At 47.2% G+C, this 13723-nt stretch overlaps 1 protein-coding gene across 2 annotated transcripts; it reads left to right on the top strand.

The window, feature by feature from the left end:
• The first annotated feature begins 2858 nt into the window (after nucleotides 1–2858).
• On the top strand, nucleotides 2859–13346 carry LOC135809913 (uncharacterized). 2 transcript variants are annotated; one of them, XM_065323359.1, is made up of 13 exons: nucleotides 2859–3314; nucleotides 4463–4559; nucleotides 5249–5452; nucleotides 5881–6083; nucleotides 6435–6510; nucleotides 6958–7008; nucleotides 7630–7898; nucleotides 9314–9373; nucleotides 9682–9775; nucleotides 10088–10288; nucleotides 10584–10709; nucleotides 11098–11610; nucleotides 12041–13346. In XM_065323359.1, exons 1-13 carry the CDS (start codon nucleotides 3288–3290, stop codon nucleotides 12976–12978), a joined length of 2859 nt encoding a protein of 952 aa, XP_065179431.1. In that variant the 5' UTR covers nucleotides 2859–3287; the 3' UTR covers nucleotides 12979–13346. The 2 variants fall into 2 exon arrangements, with proteins under 2 accessions (XP_065179431.1, XP_065179432.1); XM_065323360.1 differs by having other exon boundaries at nucleotides 2860–3314; nucleotides 5249–5446.
• The last annotated feature ends 377 nt before the right edge of the window (nucleotides 13347–13723 follow it).

The raw sequence follows: 13723 nt of genomic DNA, 5'->3' as shown, positions 1-13723 counted from the left end.
GTGTGCGGGCCCAGTATGTGTTTGTCGTATTTCTGTGTTTGTGTGCGTGTATATGTGTGTGTATGCGCGCATGTGTGTGTGTGTGTGTGTGTCTGTACATGTGTGTGTGTGTGCGCGCGCACGCCTGTGTTTGCACGAGCAAGGCGTTGAAATGGAAACAAGCAGGTCGGATCTCGGCATGCAACATTTGGACGTGATGCATGTTGCAGGATTGTGAGCCGAAATCCTAAAAAGATGTTCAGTGACTGAGTAGCTGCACTTTAACCACCCAGATATCTGTACTTCGTTAAATCTGGGTGTGGCTTATACTGCACTGCGGCTTTAATATACTCTGAAGAATGCGATGCTTCCTTTTCAAAATAATATTGTTCTCTTTGCTCATTTGGGGAATTGTGGCTCCATACGCTACGTGGGAGGTAGCCCTTGGCGGATTATGCTGGCGTAATTTCTGGCATAAAAGGACTTCTGAGACCAGACGGTCGGCATAACCTTACGATGCTGGCTGAAGATTAATGCTCCAGGCATATTTAGGCATGTTACAGGAAATAACCTGGTGAATGTTACGCCCCTTATAAGCCGTGCTGTCATGGTGCCAGAGTCGTTGTATCGTTGCTAAGAGCAACAAGAGTGCAAGGGTACAGTATACATGCACTAGCATTGTCATGCTTGGTATAATTATTTGGGCATAATGGAAAGCATAATTCAGCAATTTACCGAGCATAATACGCCAAGGGCTAGTGCCAGTAGTGGGAGCTCGCGCTTTTCCTGCAGACTTGAATTCTCACTTGACTGACTCACGGCTGCCATCCAGAGCACATGAGAAGTCCATCGAACCTTCGACTCGGCAAACCTGGAAGAATGCACCACTCCTTCCTCAATACGCAGTGTTTTGGGGAATTCACACCTCATCAGTTGAGCTTGAGTAGGCTGAGGAAGATTGTGCCTGAAAAGCACCACTTACTTGTAAAGTGGTTAGTGCTCTCCAGACCAAACCATCACCAGGGATGCTAACTTACAGAGACGCTCCGTTTCCAGCGCGACAACAGATCGTGAAAACCAGATAGCGGCGTGAGTCAGTGTCGCTCATGGATGACCTGAATAAACGCTGAGGGCCGTGGGCCAATCACAACGTTGTTTCCTTCAAACCATCTACATGTACGTCATGTAGTTCGCCAGCCCGCGCTGGGGACAACGTGAAGAAGAGGTTGGTCATTTTGGTCATTTGGTAAGTAATTAGTTGTAGTTGTCAACATTACCCACTGAGATCAGAAAAACCTGCTACCATGTAGACCTCTACTCTAGACTAGAGTCCAGTAGGCAGTAGACCCAGGTGCTCGAAGTCCGTACACTTTTACAGTGTGTGTTTGCCGAGCTGAAACTCACACTAGCAATGATCACTTGCCAGAATCCTGCTCGTGGATGGAAGGTATCTTGTCCTAGTTTGTTCTGAGGCCAGTCTCGATTGAACCAGGCCATCTTTCGATCCGATCTGTTTCTCTGGAGTTCGCTGATTTTTCATATCAAATTTTGGTGTCGCAGAGGGTACTCTAAGTCCGTACTGATCAGAGGTGACTCGAAATACGCACATATTCCGCTAATTGCTAACTAGCAATCCATCGGTTACGACGAAAGCACCGAAGGGATATGTTTGGCATGTGCCTCCACCAGTATTTCTTGCAAAAGCGTAGTTTGTTGCCGAAATGCAAGCTGTTTTAGTCGGCTCAGAGAAGAAGCAGCTGCGCTGTGAAAACCGCGGGAAAACAGTGGTGGAGATGCCAGGAGTGTCCACCTTTCTGCAAGGATTGGTGGTTCTCTGTAAATTCTTCTCCTCTGGCCATTGTCAGCTCTAAGCTGGCTCTTGATGATTGAGTGAAGGTCCGTTTGACGCTGTGTCCGTTCGAAATCGGTCTTGGCAAAGTTGATTTTTGCATGAAATGTAACCCAATTTGTATTTCGTATGGACACTCGAAAACCCACTCGCGTGGTATGGGACTTCTGCTTATCGTAGATCCCTGAAAATTGGTACGCGAGGAGAACATACCACACTGTCCTCTCCATAAAATATTTGAGTCGAATACAATAACAGAACATGAAATTATGGGCGTACGAACTTAGGATACCATGTACGGACTTCGAGCACCTGGGTCTACCAGTCCACTGCCATTGGCATGCGGGGACAGGATAGCTAGTATGGCTAGTGACAGTTTGATGTCCGAAACCGCACGTGATCATGATCATAGTGAGATCACCATGAGTGGCATGATCATGCACCAGTCACGTCACGTGACAACAACAGATCCTCGATCGACTCGACGTGACTCTTTCGAATGCCAGCCTCGACCGCAGAGTTCGAAAGGACGTTTTGGAAACCGAGCACTGGATCGAGTCCTCTGTTGCTGCGGTCGTTCAGCTGTCCATTATCAATGAGTATGTGTCATGTCTCGCCCGTAACTGACAGAAGATCCCGAATGCAGAACGCAGGGCCTAGGCCTAGGGACTAGACCGGATTGGTCACGGGCGTGAAGTCTTTCGTCCATATCACACCAGTAATAGATCCTATGGCCTACTGACTGTGTTGGAGTCAGAAAGTTCACCCCATCTCAAACTCAAAATCAAGACAAACGATCCAAAAGTGTCCCCACCATGGCATGGATACTACTAAAGTACTAGACTAGTAGGTCTACCCTGACCTGGTGGTAGCTAGATTTGACAAACAATCATGTACGGTGGTGTAGTTACAGTCATGACTCATGTATGTAGCCGCCGTTGCATCTCCGCGACCACACCAGCTTTGGCGAAAACAATAACTCACTTCTTACTTGAAGGCAATGATATTGCTTGCTGAAGCAGGAGATAGTCCACTGGGTGTGCACGATAGCCGGATAGGCCTTTGCCAGTTTAAACAAACAGTGCTAAGTGCTACATGTAGTGTGGTGGGAACTGCCTGGAGAGCCGAGTCATTCGGAGCAGCAACTCCGCGAGGTGGTTCATGCCTCTGCGCCAGTCGTCACCGCTCTCTCCCGGAGTGCCAGTGATATTATGTGACCCCTGGTACAACCTCTAGCGACGAAGTGCAGCTCGTGGTTTGAAGACTTTGTGAGCCCGCCATCGTTCCATAAGTACCTAACATTTTGATAACCTCGCTGCAGGAAAGGCCCATGAGTATGAGATTGACAACCGAGAATAGGAGATGATGAACATAAGTATTGGAAGGCCATTGATCGCCGCACCAACTAGCTCCAAGATCCAGTGACCCGAAAGGAATCGCTAAGATCGACGCCTTGTCCATGTGCTTCTGCTCAATAGGAATGAAGGTGAGCGATAACGGCATGCTGCGCCGCGGATACTCGTAATGAATTACCACACAGTCTACTTTTACACCTACAGAAGTTCGCTATTGTGTGATAAGCCTTTTCGGTGCATACTCGCGATCGACACAATTACCCTGGAGACTCTCAGTATAAAGGAACTAAGAAAGTAACAAACTTGGTCAGACTCCATGGCTTTCATTCATGTAAACAGCCCCTCCTCCCCACATTCCTCGCCCAAACGATGTGGCCGAATAACACCGTTTGAAAGACTTCAGCCATGCACAGCTTGCCAGCACCGCAAAGTGATTTTGTGGATTGGGGTGATTGTGCCAGAATCTACATCGTATTCATTGTATTGGAGTGAGATCTATGTGGCATGCCACAGTGTCCCGGATGCATGTACAGGATGCAAGATAGAGGAAGAAAGAGAGAGAGAGAGAGAGAGAGAGAGGGGGGGGGAGAGAATAGGTGTGTGTGTGTGCGTGTGTGCGTGTGCGTGCGCACGTGCATCAGTATGGAAGATTGCATGTGCATATTGGTACGGCATATGACATTGTGTAGTTTTCATGGTGTGACGTTGTTAACACATGCAGCATTGAATTCATATCCTAAGTGCCCGTTGACTGATGTCATTATTGCAATACACGATGGAATCTATCTTGTTTAGTCTTAGCCTATGTAGTATTTTAAACCAGGCCTTGCCAATGCCAGTGGCATTGAAGAGTTTGAATGGCTACGCACCTGCAAGCGCACAACACCTTCCACCTTCGGAAATGGCTAACACTGGCATCGGAATGCTCACCTCTTGGGTGTGTTGGCATTGCCCTTGCCGCACACTGTTATCAAGCATGCTATCTCAAACTACGGTCAGACCTCGCTTATCCGGTCCTCTTTTATCGGGATCCCTCGCCATCCGGAAGAAAATCGTTGGTTACCGATTTACAGCATATGTCATGCATACAATACATACAGTGTGTGTGTTCGATTATCCGGCTCCCTCGCCTATCCGGATGCTTTTGTGGAAAACGAATGTGTGCGGTTTAATTACAAGTAAAAGCGAGGTCTGACCGTATTACTTGATTTATTCCAAGGTACTTCAAAGTAGAACTACAAGTCAGTAATGGTTGTAGCATTTTTGTTTTGCGATGCAGCCCTGGATGGCGGTGTCGTTGCTGCTGCTGCTAAGCATGCAGATTCAGCTGCTGCAGTGTGCAGCTGTGCCTCCTACTTCCTCGACATCTGCTGAAGGTGAGTCCATTTCTGAGCGTTAGTCTCAAATAATAGTCACATTTTAAATTTCACGGCTCGCTTGAGACTCAGCTAGACTGGGTTTTCAGCATCCGTAGGAACGCTACCACCCTGTAAAGATCCGAAAGGCGCAGCAGCTCCACAAGTGGAGGGAGGTGAGTAGATAGACCACCAGCAAAGTGGTCAAAGACCGAAAATCCCATTCGCTGCATCCATGTTTCCATCGTGCCAGGCCACGTGTTCGCAATTAACTGTGGGTCGGTCGCATTCTCAAGACGAAACTAGAATGCACCACTGCTCATTCCAATACGGAACTGTGGAAATGCTGGATTTTTCTGCTGAGTATATGTAGATCAGGAACTTCCTTTTCACATTTATACACGACAACTCACTTGAACTCTCTGTGAATCCCGGCAGTAATGGAACAAATAGATGACTCTGTTCTTCATTAGACCTTCGACTACTCCATACGCAAGTGGGTTGTGTGGAAAGTTATACTCATCATTGATGTACATGTATTTGGTATGTATAAGCGGCGCGCAGACAATAACTTTATTATGGCAATCAGCAGAATCAGTGAAGCGGACATTGGACGTAGTAATCAACAAAAATAAAAGATGGATAATAAAATTTCCATTTATTTACATGTATTTGGTATATGTTTCCCATCACTGACCTGTATGTTCTAGGATCAATCTGCGGTGCACCAAGCCCACTGCGATTCCAAGGCCTCCTTTACGCTAGGCAGCTGTCCTACAGGAACAGCGTGCGTGCCACGCATTCATCATGCGATTTGCATGCGCCGTCGGGAAGTGCCATGGCCGCGGTGGAGTTCAGTGATCCTGGCTTCATGAGAGTGTTCCGTCTCACCTGCAATGTTCCGCCCGGTATGTGTGAGTTATGAATTATTGCACAACACATTCATATTCATGCAGCAGGACATCTACAACACTCCAACAGTACTGTAGTTATAAAGCTAGTTAAGAGTCAGGGGCGTCGGACACGCTACGGTCACTACGGTGTTGACCGTACCACTCATTTTTTTTCAGGTACGCCGTGAATCAATAAAAAGCACTGACACTTGGGTTCCAAATGTCGAAATGCTTCAGAGGTGCCGGCCAGACCCCAAGACACCCCCTTTGAGTTGAAGGGGAAAATTCACCATTACCATCTGCAGTTCTTTGTGAATATACTCTGACATAATAATCATTCCATCACAAAGAGATTCTCTTTGCTTCTTTGCTTCTCCATTGACTGCAAGTACACCATTGAAAGTTATGTGGTGAATACGACCACTGCTGGTATCTTTAACCCCGTACAGATTCCGACGCACGCGCTTGCATCTTTCAGTTCAGAGCTGCTCCCAGGGCCGGAAGAGCAGGACGTCTTCTACTTGCTGTATTGCGGCCACCTGGAGTCTCCTACTGGAATATCACTACTAAGGACATGAACAGAAATCCGTTCAGTGATCTGTTTGCACCCGGCTATGGCATGACTGATCACAGCGTGAAGTTGGATTACGAGGTGAGCTTGGCTCTTTGTCATCGTCACATTGATTGTATGTTTGGTTTATTTTTTATTTTTTTCACCATCCAATGGCAGAAGCCATGGCAAGAGAAGGAAAAAGAAAGAAAGAAAGAAAGAAAAAAGAAAGAAGAATTAAGTTCAAGTAATGTGATGTATGATAATGTCACACGTCTAGACTGTTGTAAGCTCACATGGCAGGAGCGAGCATACTAAATCTTTGGTTCATGGTTCATGGTTGTATTCTCATCATGTTCTCTCGCTTAGTAACCCTCTTGTTTATCACCACAGATTGCTAGGCGCAGCTCCTTGATACCACATTATCTGTATCTGCTCTCGGTGTACTTTCAGGTTCTGCCCTACCCGCTGCCCAAGTCAAGTATCAATGACAGTGCCCTGGCTGTGAAGTCGTCGATTGTCCTAAGAAGTGAGTCTGTGAAACATGCTTGTTGCACATTGAATCTAGGTGCGTGCGGGTTTGATTGGTCAAACCTGGAACAGGATCCGCCTGGGGCATTTCTATCAAATGCGGGGCATTCGCTGGGAATTTGCGCAGCGGGGCATTTCATCAAATCTGCACTTGCTCAGGCCAGGGTTGGCTGGAACATGTTGGTGCAGTCTCTGGATTGTAATCAAGTTCTGATATTTGAACACTAAGTCTTGTTTGTGTTTGAATGGAACTTTTGTGGTGTAGTGGGGAATGTGGGCACACATGTGTTGGTTTACATGTGCATTATGTATGTATAACACTGGGTGCGTGTTTGTGTGTGTGTGTGTGTGTGTGTGTGTGTGTGTGTATGTGTGTGTGTGTGTGTATGTGTGTGTGTGTGTATGTGTGTGTGTGTGTGTATGTGTGTGTGTATGTACTTGTCAGGCTGCGAGGACATGGACTGTGTGCCTCAGTACTGCATGCAGAAGTGCTGCCGTAAGTGAGGAGATGACAACATTGAATGAAAAAGTAGACTATTGATTATTACGTAGCTTTGGACTAGTGATGTCAAAAGGTAGTAGAGTTCCCGTGCTACCCGTAATTTGATTGGGTAGTAGGGTAGCAATTTGTTCCTGAGAACCTGATCAGGTAATTGGAGTACAGTGTTTTTGCAACGGTGCATGTAAACAGCACCGATACGTGCTTACTGTACACTTTCCATGTTGTGCAAATGCATACTCATAGAAGAAACTGTGTCAAAAAATACCCGACAGGGCACCCTTGCTACCCGGATAAAAATACCCGAACCCATTACCCGACCAAACCCCTACCCCTTGCAGCCCTGCTTTGGAGATGGGGAAGGGGATGGGGGGGGGGGGTTGTTCTGGGGAGAGTTACGAAAGGGGGACTGATGTCTTCAATGTCTAACGGTTGCTAATGCCTTTCTAGCTGCAATGCCAGCCATTGACTGGAATCACTGTTCAGATCACCGGATTGTACTCTATCACCTGTTTTCAGTTTTCACCCGTGCCAAAGTACACGTAGAAGTAGATGCTTGATAACGTTTTGCCATGATTCATGTGTGCTTTACCTTGACTTGTTGTTGATTGATCGCAGTGAAACCGTCAGATCAGACAATGCTTGGTAACATCTCCGGTACGTACACCAGTAGCCACAGTGCGGAAGTCAGCTACACTATAGCGCATGTCTATCCCCACGGCGTTCAGCAAACCTACAAGGTGACCGTCCTGTACGAAGACAGACTGCGTTTCAACGTCTCAGCCATCAGCGCGATCACGGCATCGTACGATGCGCGCTGCCCGCCAGGCAGATCGTCTCAGTTACCCGTGGATACCCTGGATGGAGACGTTGTCGTTCAAGTCCTTGTAAGTCATAAACACAGTGTGCAGTAAAAAAAATATTTTTCACGGTTCGCGTGAGACTCGGCTGGAAGCCCAGTTTTCCGCATCCGTCGTGGGAACGCCACCACCCTCTAGGATCAAAGGCGCAGATGCAGCGCCTAAACGGTGGGAGGTGAGTAGATGATCAGACCCACCACCAAGTGGTCAAAGACCGAAATCCCATTAGCTGCATCCATGCAGCACTGCTCAATGAAATACGATCGAGTCGCTCGAACACATGCCGGGTGCTGCGTATCCCTAGACCTGCCAAGACTGGGCCACGAAACGGTGCAAGGCGCAAACGTGACTCACACGACCTTTTCATTGACCAGCACTGTACATTCGGACCTCACATAGCTACGCGTGTTGGTTTTCATGACATATAGTTGGATGGCAGAGGGAACCAGGACCTGAAAGAATCATTGTAACACTGTACACCGTCAGTGTGTTTACTGCAGAGTATGCTCCAACCTATTCCCACTGGTTACTGTAAGTCAACAAACATTCGGCGTATATCCATTTTTGGCTATTTTCAACCTGGTCATGCTAGGGCAAAAATTTGTTGCGACCGAAATTTTGTTTTGCAAGGTTCAGTGTGACAGTGTATACAGGTGGCAGCAGTACAGGCCGAAAATTTGATGCAGCCGAAATGGGTTTTAGCCCTGGGAGGCCGAAATGGGTTTTAGCCCTGGGAGGCCGACAATTTGTAGACTACACTAGTGACGGAACTGGAAATAGAGGAGTGGATAAAAGAGGAGCAGATTTATGTGTTTTGAAGGTAAAAAGGCTCATTTATCTTGTACTTGTATCATAATGCATTGCTATATTTTCACAGTGATGTAGGAAATCAATGTTACATGCATGCAGGTAGAGCTGTGAAGAAATCAGAAGAGCCATTCTTACTTACTTTTACTCTGTGTGCGCCTGTGTGTATGCATGTCTATCCTGTCTGTCTGTCTGTCTGTCTCTCTCTCTCTCTCTGTCTTTCTCTCTCCATCCCTCTCTCTCTCTCTCTCTCTCTCTCTCTCTCTCTCTCTCTCTCTCTCTCTCTCTCTCTCTCTCTCTCTCTCTCTCTCTCTCTCTCTCTCTCTCTCTCTCTCTCTCTCTCTCTCTCTCTCTCTCTCTCTCTCTCTCTCTCTCTCTCTCTCTCTCTCTCTCTCTCTCTCTCTCTCTCTCTCTCTCTCTCTCTCTCTCTCTCTCTCTCTCTCTCTCTCTCTCTCTCTCTCTCTCTCTCTCTCCACCCCTCTCACTGTCTCTCTGTCTCTCTCTCTCTCTCTCTCTCTCTCTCTCTCTCTCTCTCTCTCTCTCTCTCTCTCTCTCTCTCTCTCTCTCTCTCTCTCTCTCTCTCTCTCTCTCTCTCTCTCTCTCTCTCTCTCTCACTCTTACTCACTGTTTCATAGGAATCGAAGAACACATTCTATCTGTGCAACCTTCCTATTGGCAGGAGGTGGACACTTGGGGTGAGTGTACTGCTACCACTGTCTCTCTCATCTGTAACCACACCAGCATTTACACTGTGATTACAAGAAATCGCTTGTGATGTAAAGATGGGACTCATCAAATGTCAGCTCCATTTCGAGATGATAGGCAAGATATGTTCTTGTTTATTTTTCAACCATGTTCTTGTGTCTACATAATTATGTGTGTGGATGTTTGTGTGTGTGTTTGCATGTGTGCGTATGTGTGTGTGTGTGTGTGTGTGTGTGTGTGTGTGTGTGTGTGTGTGTGTGTGCGTGTGCACGCATATGTGCTTTCCATCCAACTTCAGTTGACGGCATCCTACAAGGATGGCAACTGCAGGTACATGCCCACTCACTTCTCCACTGCTGTGCACAGTCCACTGTTCTGTGCGGGAGCTTCAGGTAAATCATGATATCTGTTGTCACTTGTCAGGACTGGAAAGTAGTCGTCTAGCTACATGTATGCGGCTGGGAGGGTATGAGAGTCCAGTTGTATCACATACTCTGCTCTCTCCCCCTCTGCCATCTACTACCTCCTCCCCTCCCCTTCCTCATTCTTGTCTTCGGCATCATCGTCACTGTTGTTGTTGTCGATCTCCTCCTTCTACTCTTCCACCTCCCAATTACTTCTGTTTAGCATGTTTTGAATGCATGATTGTGACCATGAACAGATGTGCTATTTGTCTGCATTGGTATTCGATTTGATGATTGCAGACAACAGCGCAGTGTGGTCCGAGTGGTCAGCCTGCTCTCCGTGTTCCTCGGCCACTCGCAGTCGCAAAGTGGTGAACCGCACGTGCCAGTCCTGGCAGCCGGCGCATCCCATTGGCTTGGAGGAGAACTGCACCTGCGTTCTCAGTTCTGGCACTGGACAGATTGCACCTTTCTGTAGTGTGACATATCCTGTGCCACCGGGTAAGCTTGCAGGAAAAGTGCAACTTGTGACAGGTGTATTGCTGGCTAAGTGTGGGCTGGATGATCCAAATGTTGTCCAGGGTATCCCTGGCTGGGTCAAGTCGGGTAGCCTCTCACGCGGGGTCTGACGATGTGTTTGCAATTACTCAGAAAGCTGTTATCACAGAGGCATGTGTTTAGACCAGCCAAGTACTCGAATTAATAAGCAAAGATATGCCGACTAGGGACACGATTTTCAAAAGAAGCTAAGAACGGCACGGTGTATTCCGTATCCTGTTTTCTTTGCTGCCTGCAGACTGTTCAAACAGCAGTACAACGGCAGGCAGTGACAATGGCGGTGTCAGTAGTATGGTTATTGGAGCCATCCTTGGTACACTGGTGCTTGTAGGACTTCTATTCTGTGTATCGAGCCAACGAGCCTGTAAGTATGGTACACGTACAACTTTCTGCTGTATTCATGTTATCACGATTGCTATCAAATAGCTCAAGTAGATATTGAACTATACGAGCAATACTTGTACATGCATACCATTGCCATTCATGGTCATGAACCAATTTGCGCTTAGCCACTGCCCACTGGTATGGATACCAGCTGTCAAAGTTCCTTCTGGCCAAACTGGTCTCTTTTTGTCAGTCAGACAGGCAATCTGCGTCTGGTTGACCTCCCAACCTTCCATGAGTGACAATTATGGCTGGTAAATTTCGTTCATTCCAAGCAAGCGTGTATGCGTGTGTATGGGGAGGGAGGGGGTGACATCATCATCATGATATTGATCCTTTTCTGGTTCTTTTCTTTTCTCTGTATACAGGGAAGGAATTTAACCATCCAACCAATCACCATTTCACAAACACAAACAGCGGCATGAAAAGCTACTTGACCTGGATTCACGTGGAAGGTGTTGAAAAGCACGACCGCACTGTAGCTAACTTCTTCTCCATGGCAAAGCCAAGACTGAAAGTAGTACTGAAGAAACTGAGCAAGAAAACCGGCAGAGCGTGTGAAATCCTGATCGTCGTGGTAACCAAAGAGCTCATTCTGCAATACGAAGGAAAATATACGAGTGGCGACATTGGCAAGTACCGATTCTTGCAGTGTGTTCTTGAGAAGCGCAAGCAGCGAAGCTACCCATACGATGTTGTGGCACTGGCGTTGAATGAGTGCATGGACGAAACGACATCACTGACGCAGGCAGAGTATAAGAAGTATTGTAGCAGCCCGTATGTGCAGATCCGGTATGATCACTCTGCATCAACAGCGGCTGTCAAACCGCAAGTCCAGACTCTCGTTGATGCTCTGCAGGCGTCTCATCCATCACCAATTCGTAAGCTTCGGTTATGTGTTGTGCCATGGCAGCTGTACTTTTTACCATGCACCAGGGTTATGGACACTCCCTCAGTACGGATATCCTTGATTTTACCATGTTTGCCCTGGAATTCATGAGCCATGGTCTACAGAAGTGCATTCCAGCTCTCTCGGTCAAAGCTTACATGCAGCATTGCAGGTTGAACGTGAAGCCTGCGGGTCCCTAGTTGAATTCTTGGTGATGATGGCAACCATTTCCACACACATTGATGCATGGCGATGGCAATATTCTCCCCAAAGCCATCGTTCAAGTTTCAATCTTTTCAAATTTCATGATTTGCCAAAGGAATGATGGGCTCCAACTGATTTATTAGAAAAAAGGAATTTTTGATGGTCTGCCAACTGTCTTTGTTCTGGAATGCCGTGCATTAACTATTTCCCTGCTGCAGCTCCTTGTGCCGGGTGTCTCAATACACACATGCTGCTGAAACAGAGGCTGAACAGGGACGATGGTGTGATGAACATTCTGACCCTTCATCCGCATGAGCACGAGCACGCCCAGAGCTATGGTGCCATCAAGGGATTCATATTGGGCAGCATGGCGGAGCGACTCAAAGATTTGTCGGTGGCTCGGCACGAGCATGGGCACAACAGCTCAGATGGATTCGACATTTTTCTGGCGTTCCTGAGTCAGGAATCAGTAGGGCATCTAGAGAAGATTGGTGCATTGCCTCGTCAAGAAGGCAAGTCTGATTTTGCCCTGCATGATTTCTTTCTTTGCCGCCGTGACAACCGAGCAGCGCCATATCTGCTTGTGACGGTCATTGTAGATGACCCGGGCAATGGCTTACATCCGGTTAGTGTCAAACATGTGCAGGAAATGTCTGGCCTGCACACAGATGCCATTCTGTCGGCTCAGGCCAATACCTTTGCTGCACTTCCCAATGGGCTGACCAATCCTGATTGTGCGGCGTTGGCCGAAGAGATATACGAAGCGCTGACTCGAATGGCCCTTTCGACTCCTGATGTTCACTCAGCACTGAATGAGGCTGCGACCAAATTGCCTATCGATGGTCAAGCTGCATCTGCACATAACACTGGACGTCATCCTAAGCCTGACACATGTACATCATCCACCTGCCTGCCGTGTGAACAGGTCATAGCCCGGAGGTCTGAGTGCATGTCCACGGGCGCACCGGAAAGTGATGGCCTTGAGCAGAGGCTGGAGAACAGCGATGACCAGCGTATCAGCTATGCCAAGCAGCAAAGAATACGCGGGCACAGTCCAAGAGAGAGTGCAGATGCTAGAACTTCCCTCCATCCCCAGCATGACGCCGTACTTCCCGTCTACAGTGAAGAATTAGGTAGATTTGAAACTGCTATGTAAGTAAGCATGACTTGGAATCAAATTTTTTTGTTGTATTACATTTTTTCTCAACAGTGAGTCCTGCAGTTTCAGCTCCAGTACTAGCTTTATAAAGTAGATCTCAACGGTCTGATCCTGGTTTACTCTGCCATGACACAGAGTTCATGATGATTATAGGTACTCGAGTATAATCTATATTTGGAGTACTGAAGTGGTACACTCTTGTCTACATGTACATTAATTTTATATATCCTCCACACAGCTTGACAGGCCTATTCAGGACATACGATTACATCAGCACCCCAGAAATGCCTCGGTTATATGATGATATCACAGAACCTTATTCTTCTATTCCGGACCCCTATTTCTGAAAAGTGCCTCATCTTGAATCGTCCTTGTACATGTAGTTGTATATGCATTCTTTCATAGCAGTTCTTAATTTGAAAAGGGGGAGGGGAGGGGAGAGTTGGGGAAGGGGGAGGGGGTTGGGGGTTTACATGTACATGTGCAATGTAGATATCACCATGGTCACCTGCAGTAGCCAAATCAAATTCCTGGGGGCGCAGAGTAGTCATCCAATGCCCAGAATTAACCAGCCATGGTAAGGCCACGCCGTTTTTTTCTATGTTTCGCGTCACCTTATTCGATGAAATCAATGAGGGAAGGCGAAAAAAATAAAAAAGCCATCCAAAAAAAACCAGTGTACATGTACGTGCATTGCATTTGTACATAATTGTGTACAGAGTGAAGCGACGCGGCACTGTTC

This window comes from Sycon ciliatum, chromosome 2, assembly GCF_964019385.1.
Source record: "Sycon ciliatum chromosome 2, ocSycCili1.1, whole genome shotgun sequence".
Lineage (NCBI taxonomy): Eukaryota > Metazoa > Porifera > Calcarea > Leucosolenida > Sycettidae > Sycon > Sycon ciliatum.
This window is presented reverse-complemented; position numbering and strand designations above follow the sequence as displayed.

Bases quoted from the DNA above. Each gene is read 5' to 3' on its own strand.
- LOC135809913 (XM_065323359.1), top strand. From the start codon at position 3,288: ATGTGCTTCTGCTCAATAGGAATGAAG. The intron at 5,453-5,880 runs GTGAGTTATGAA...AACCCCGTACAG, and splicing joins CAATGTTCCGCCCGGTATGT to ATTCCGACGCACGCGCTTGC. The intron at 9,374-9,681 runs GTGAGTGTACTG...ATCCAACTTCAG, and splicing joins GCAGGAGGTGGACACTTGGG to TTGACGGCATCCTACAAGGA.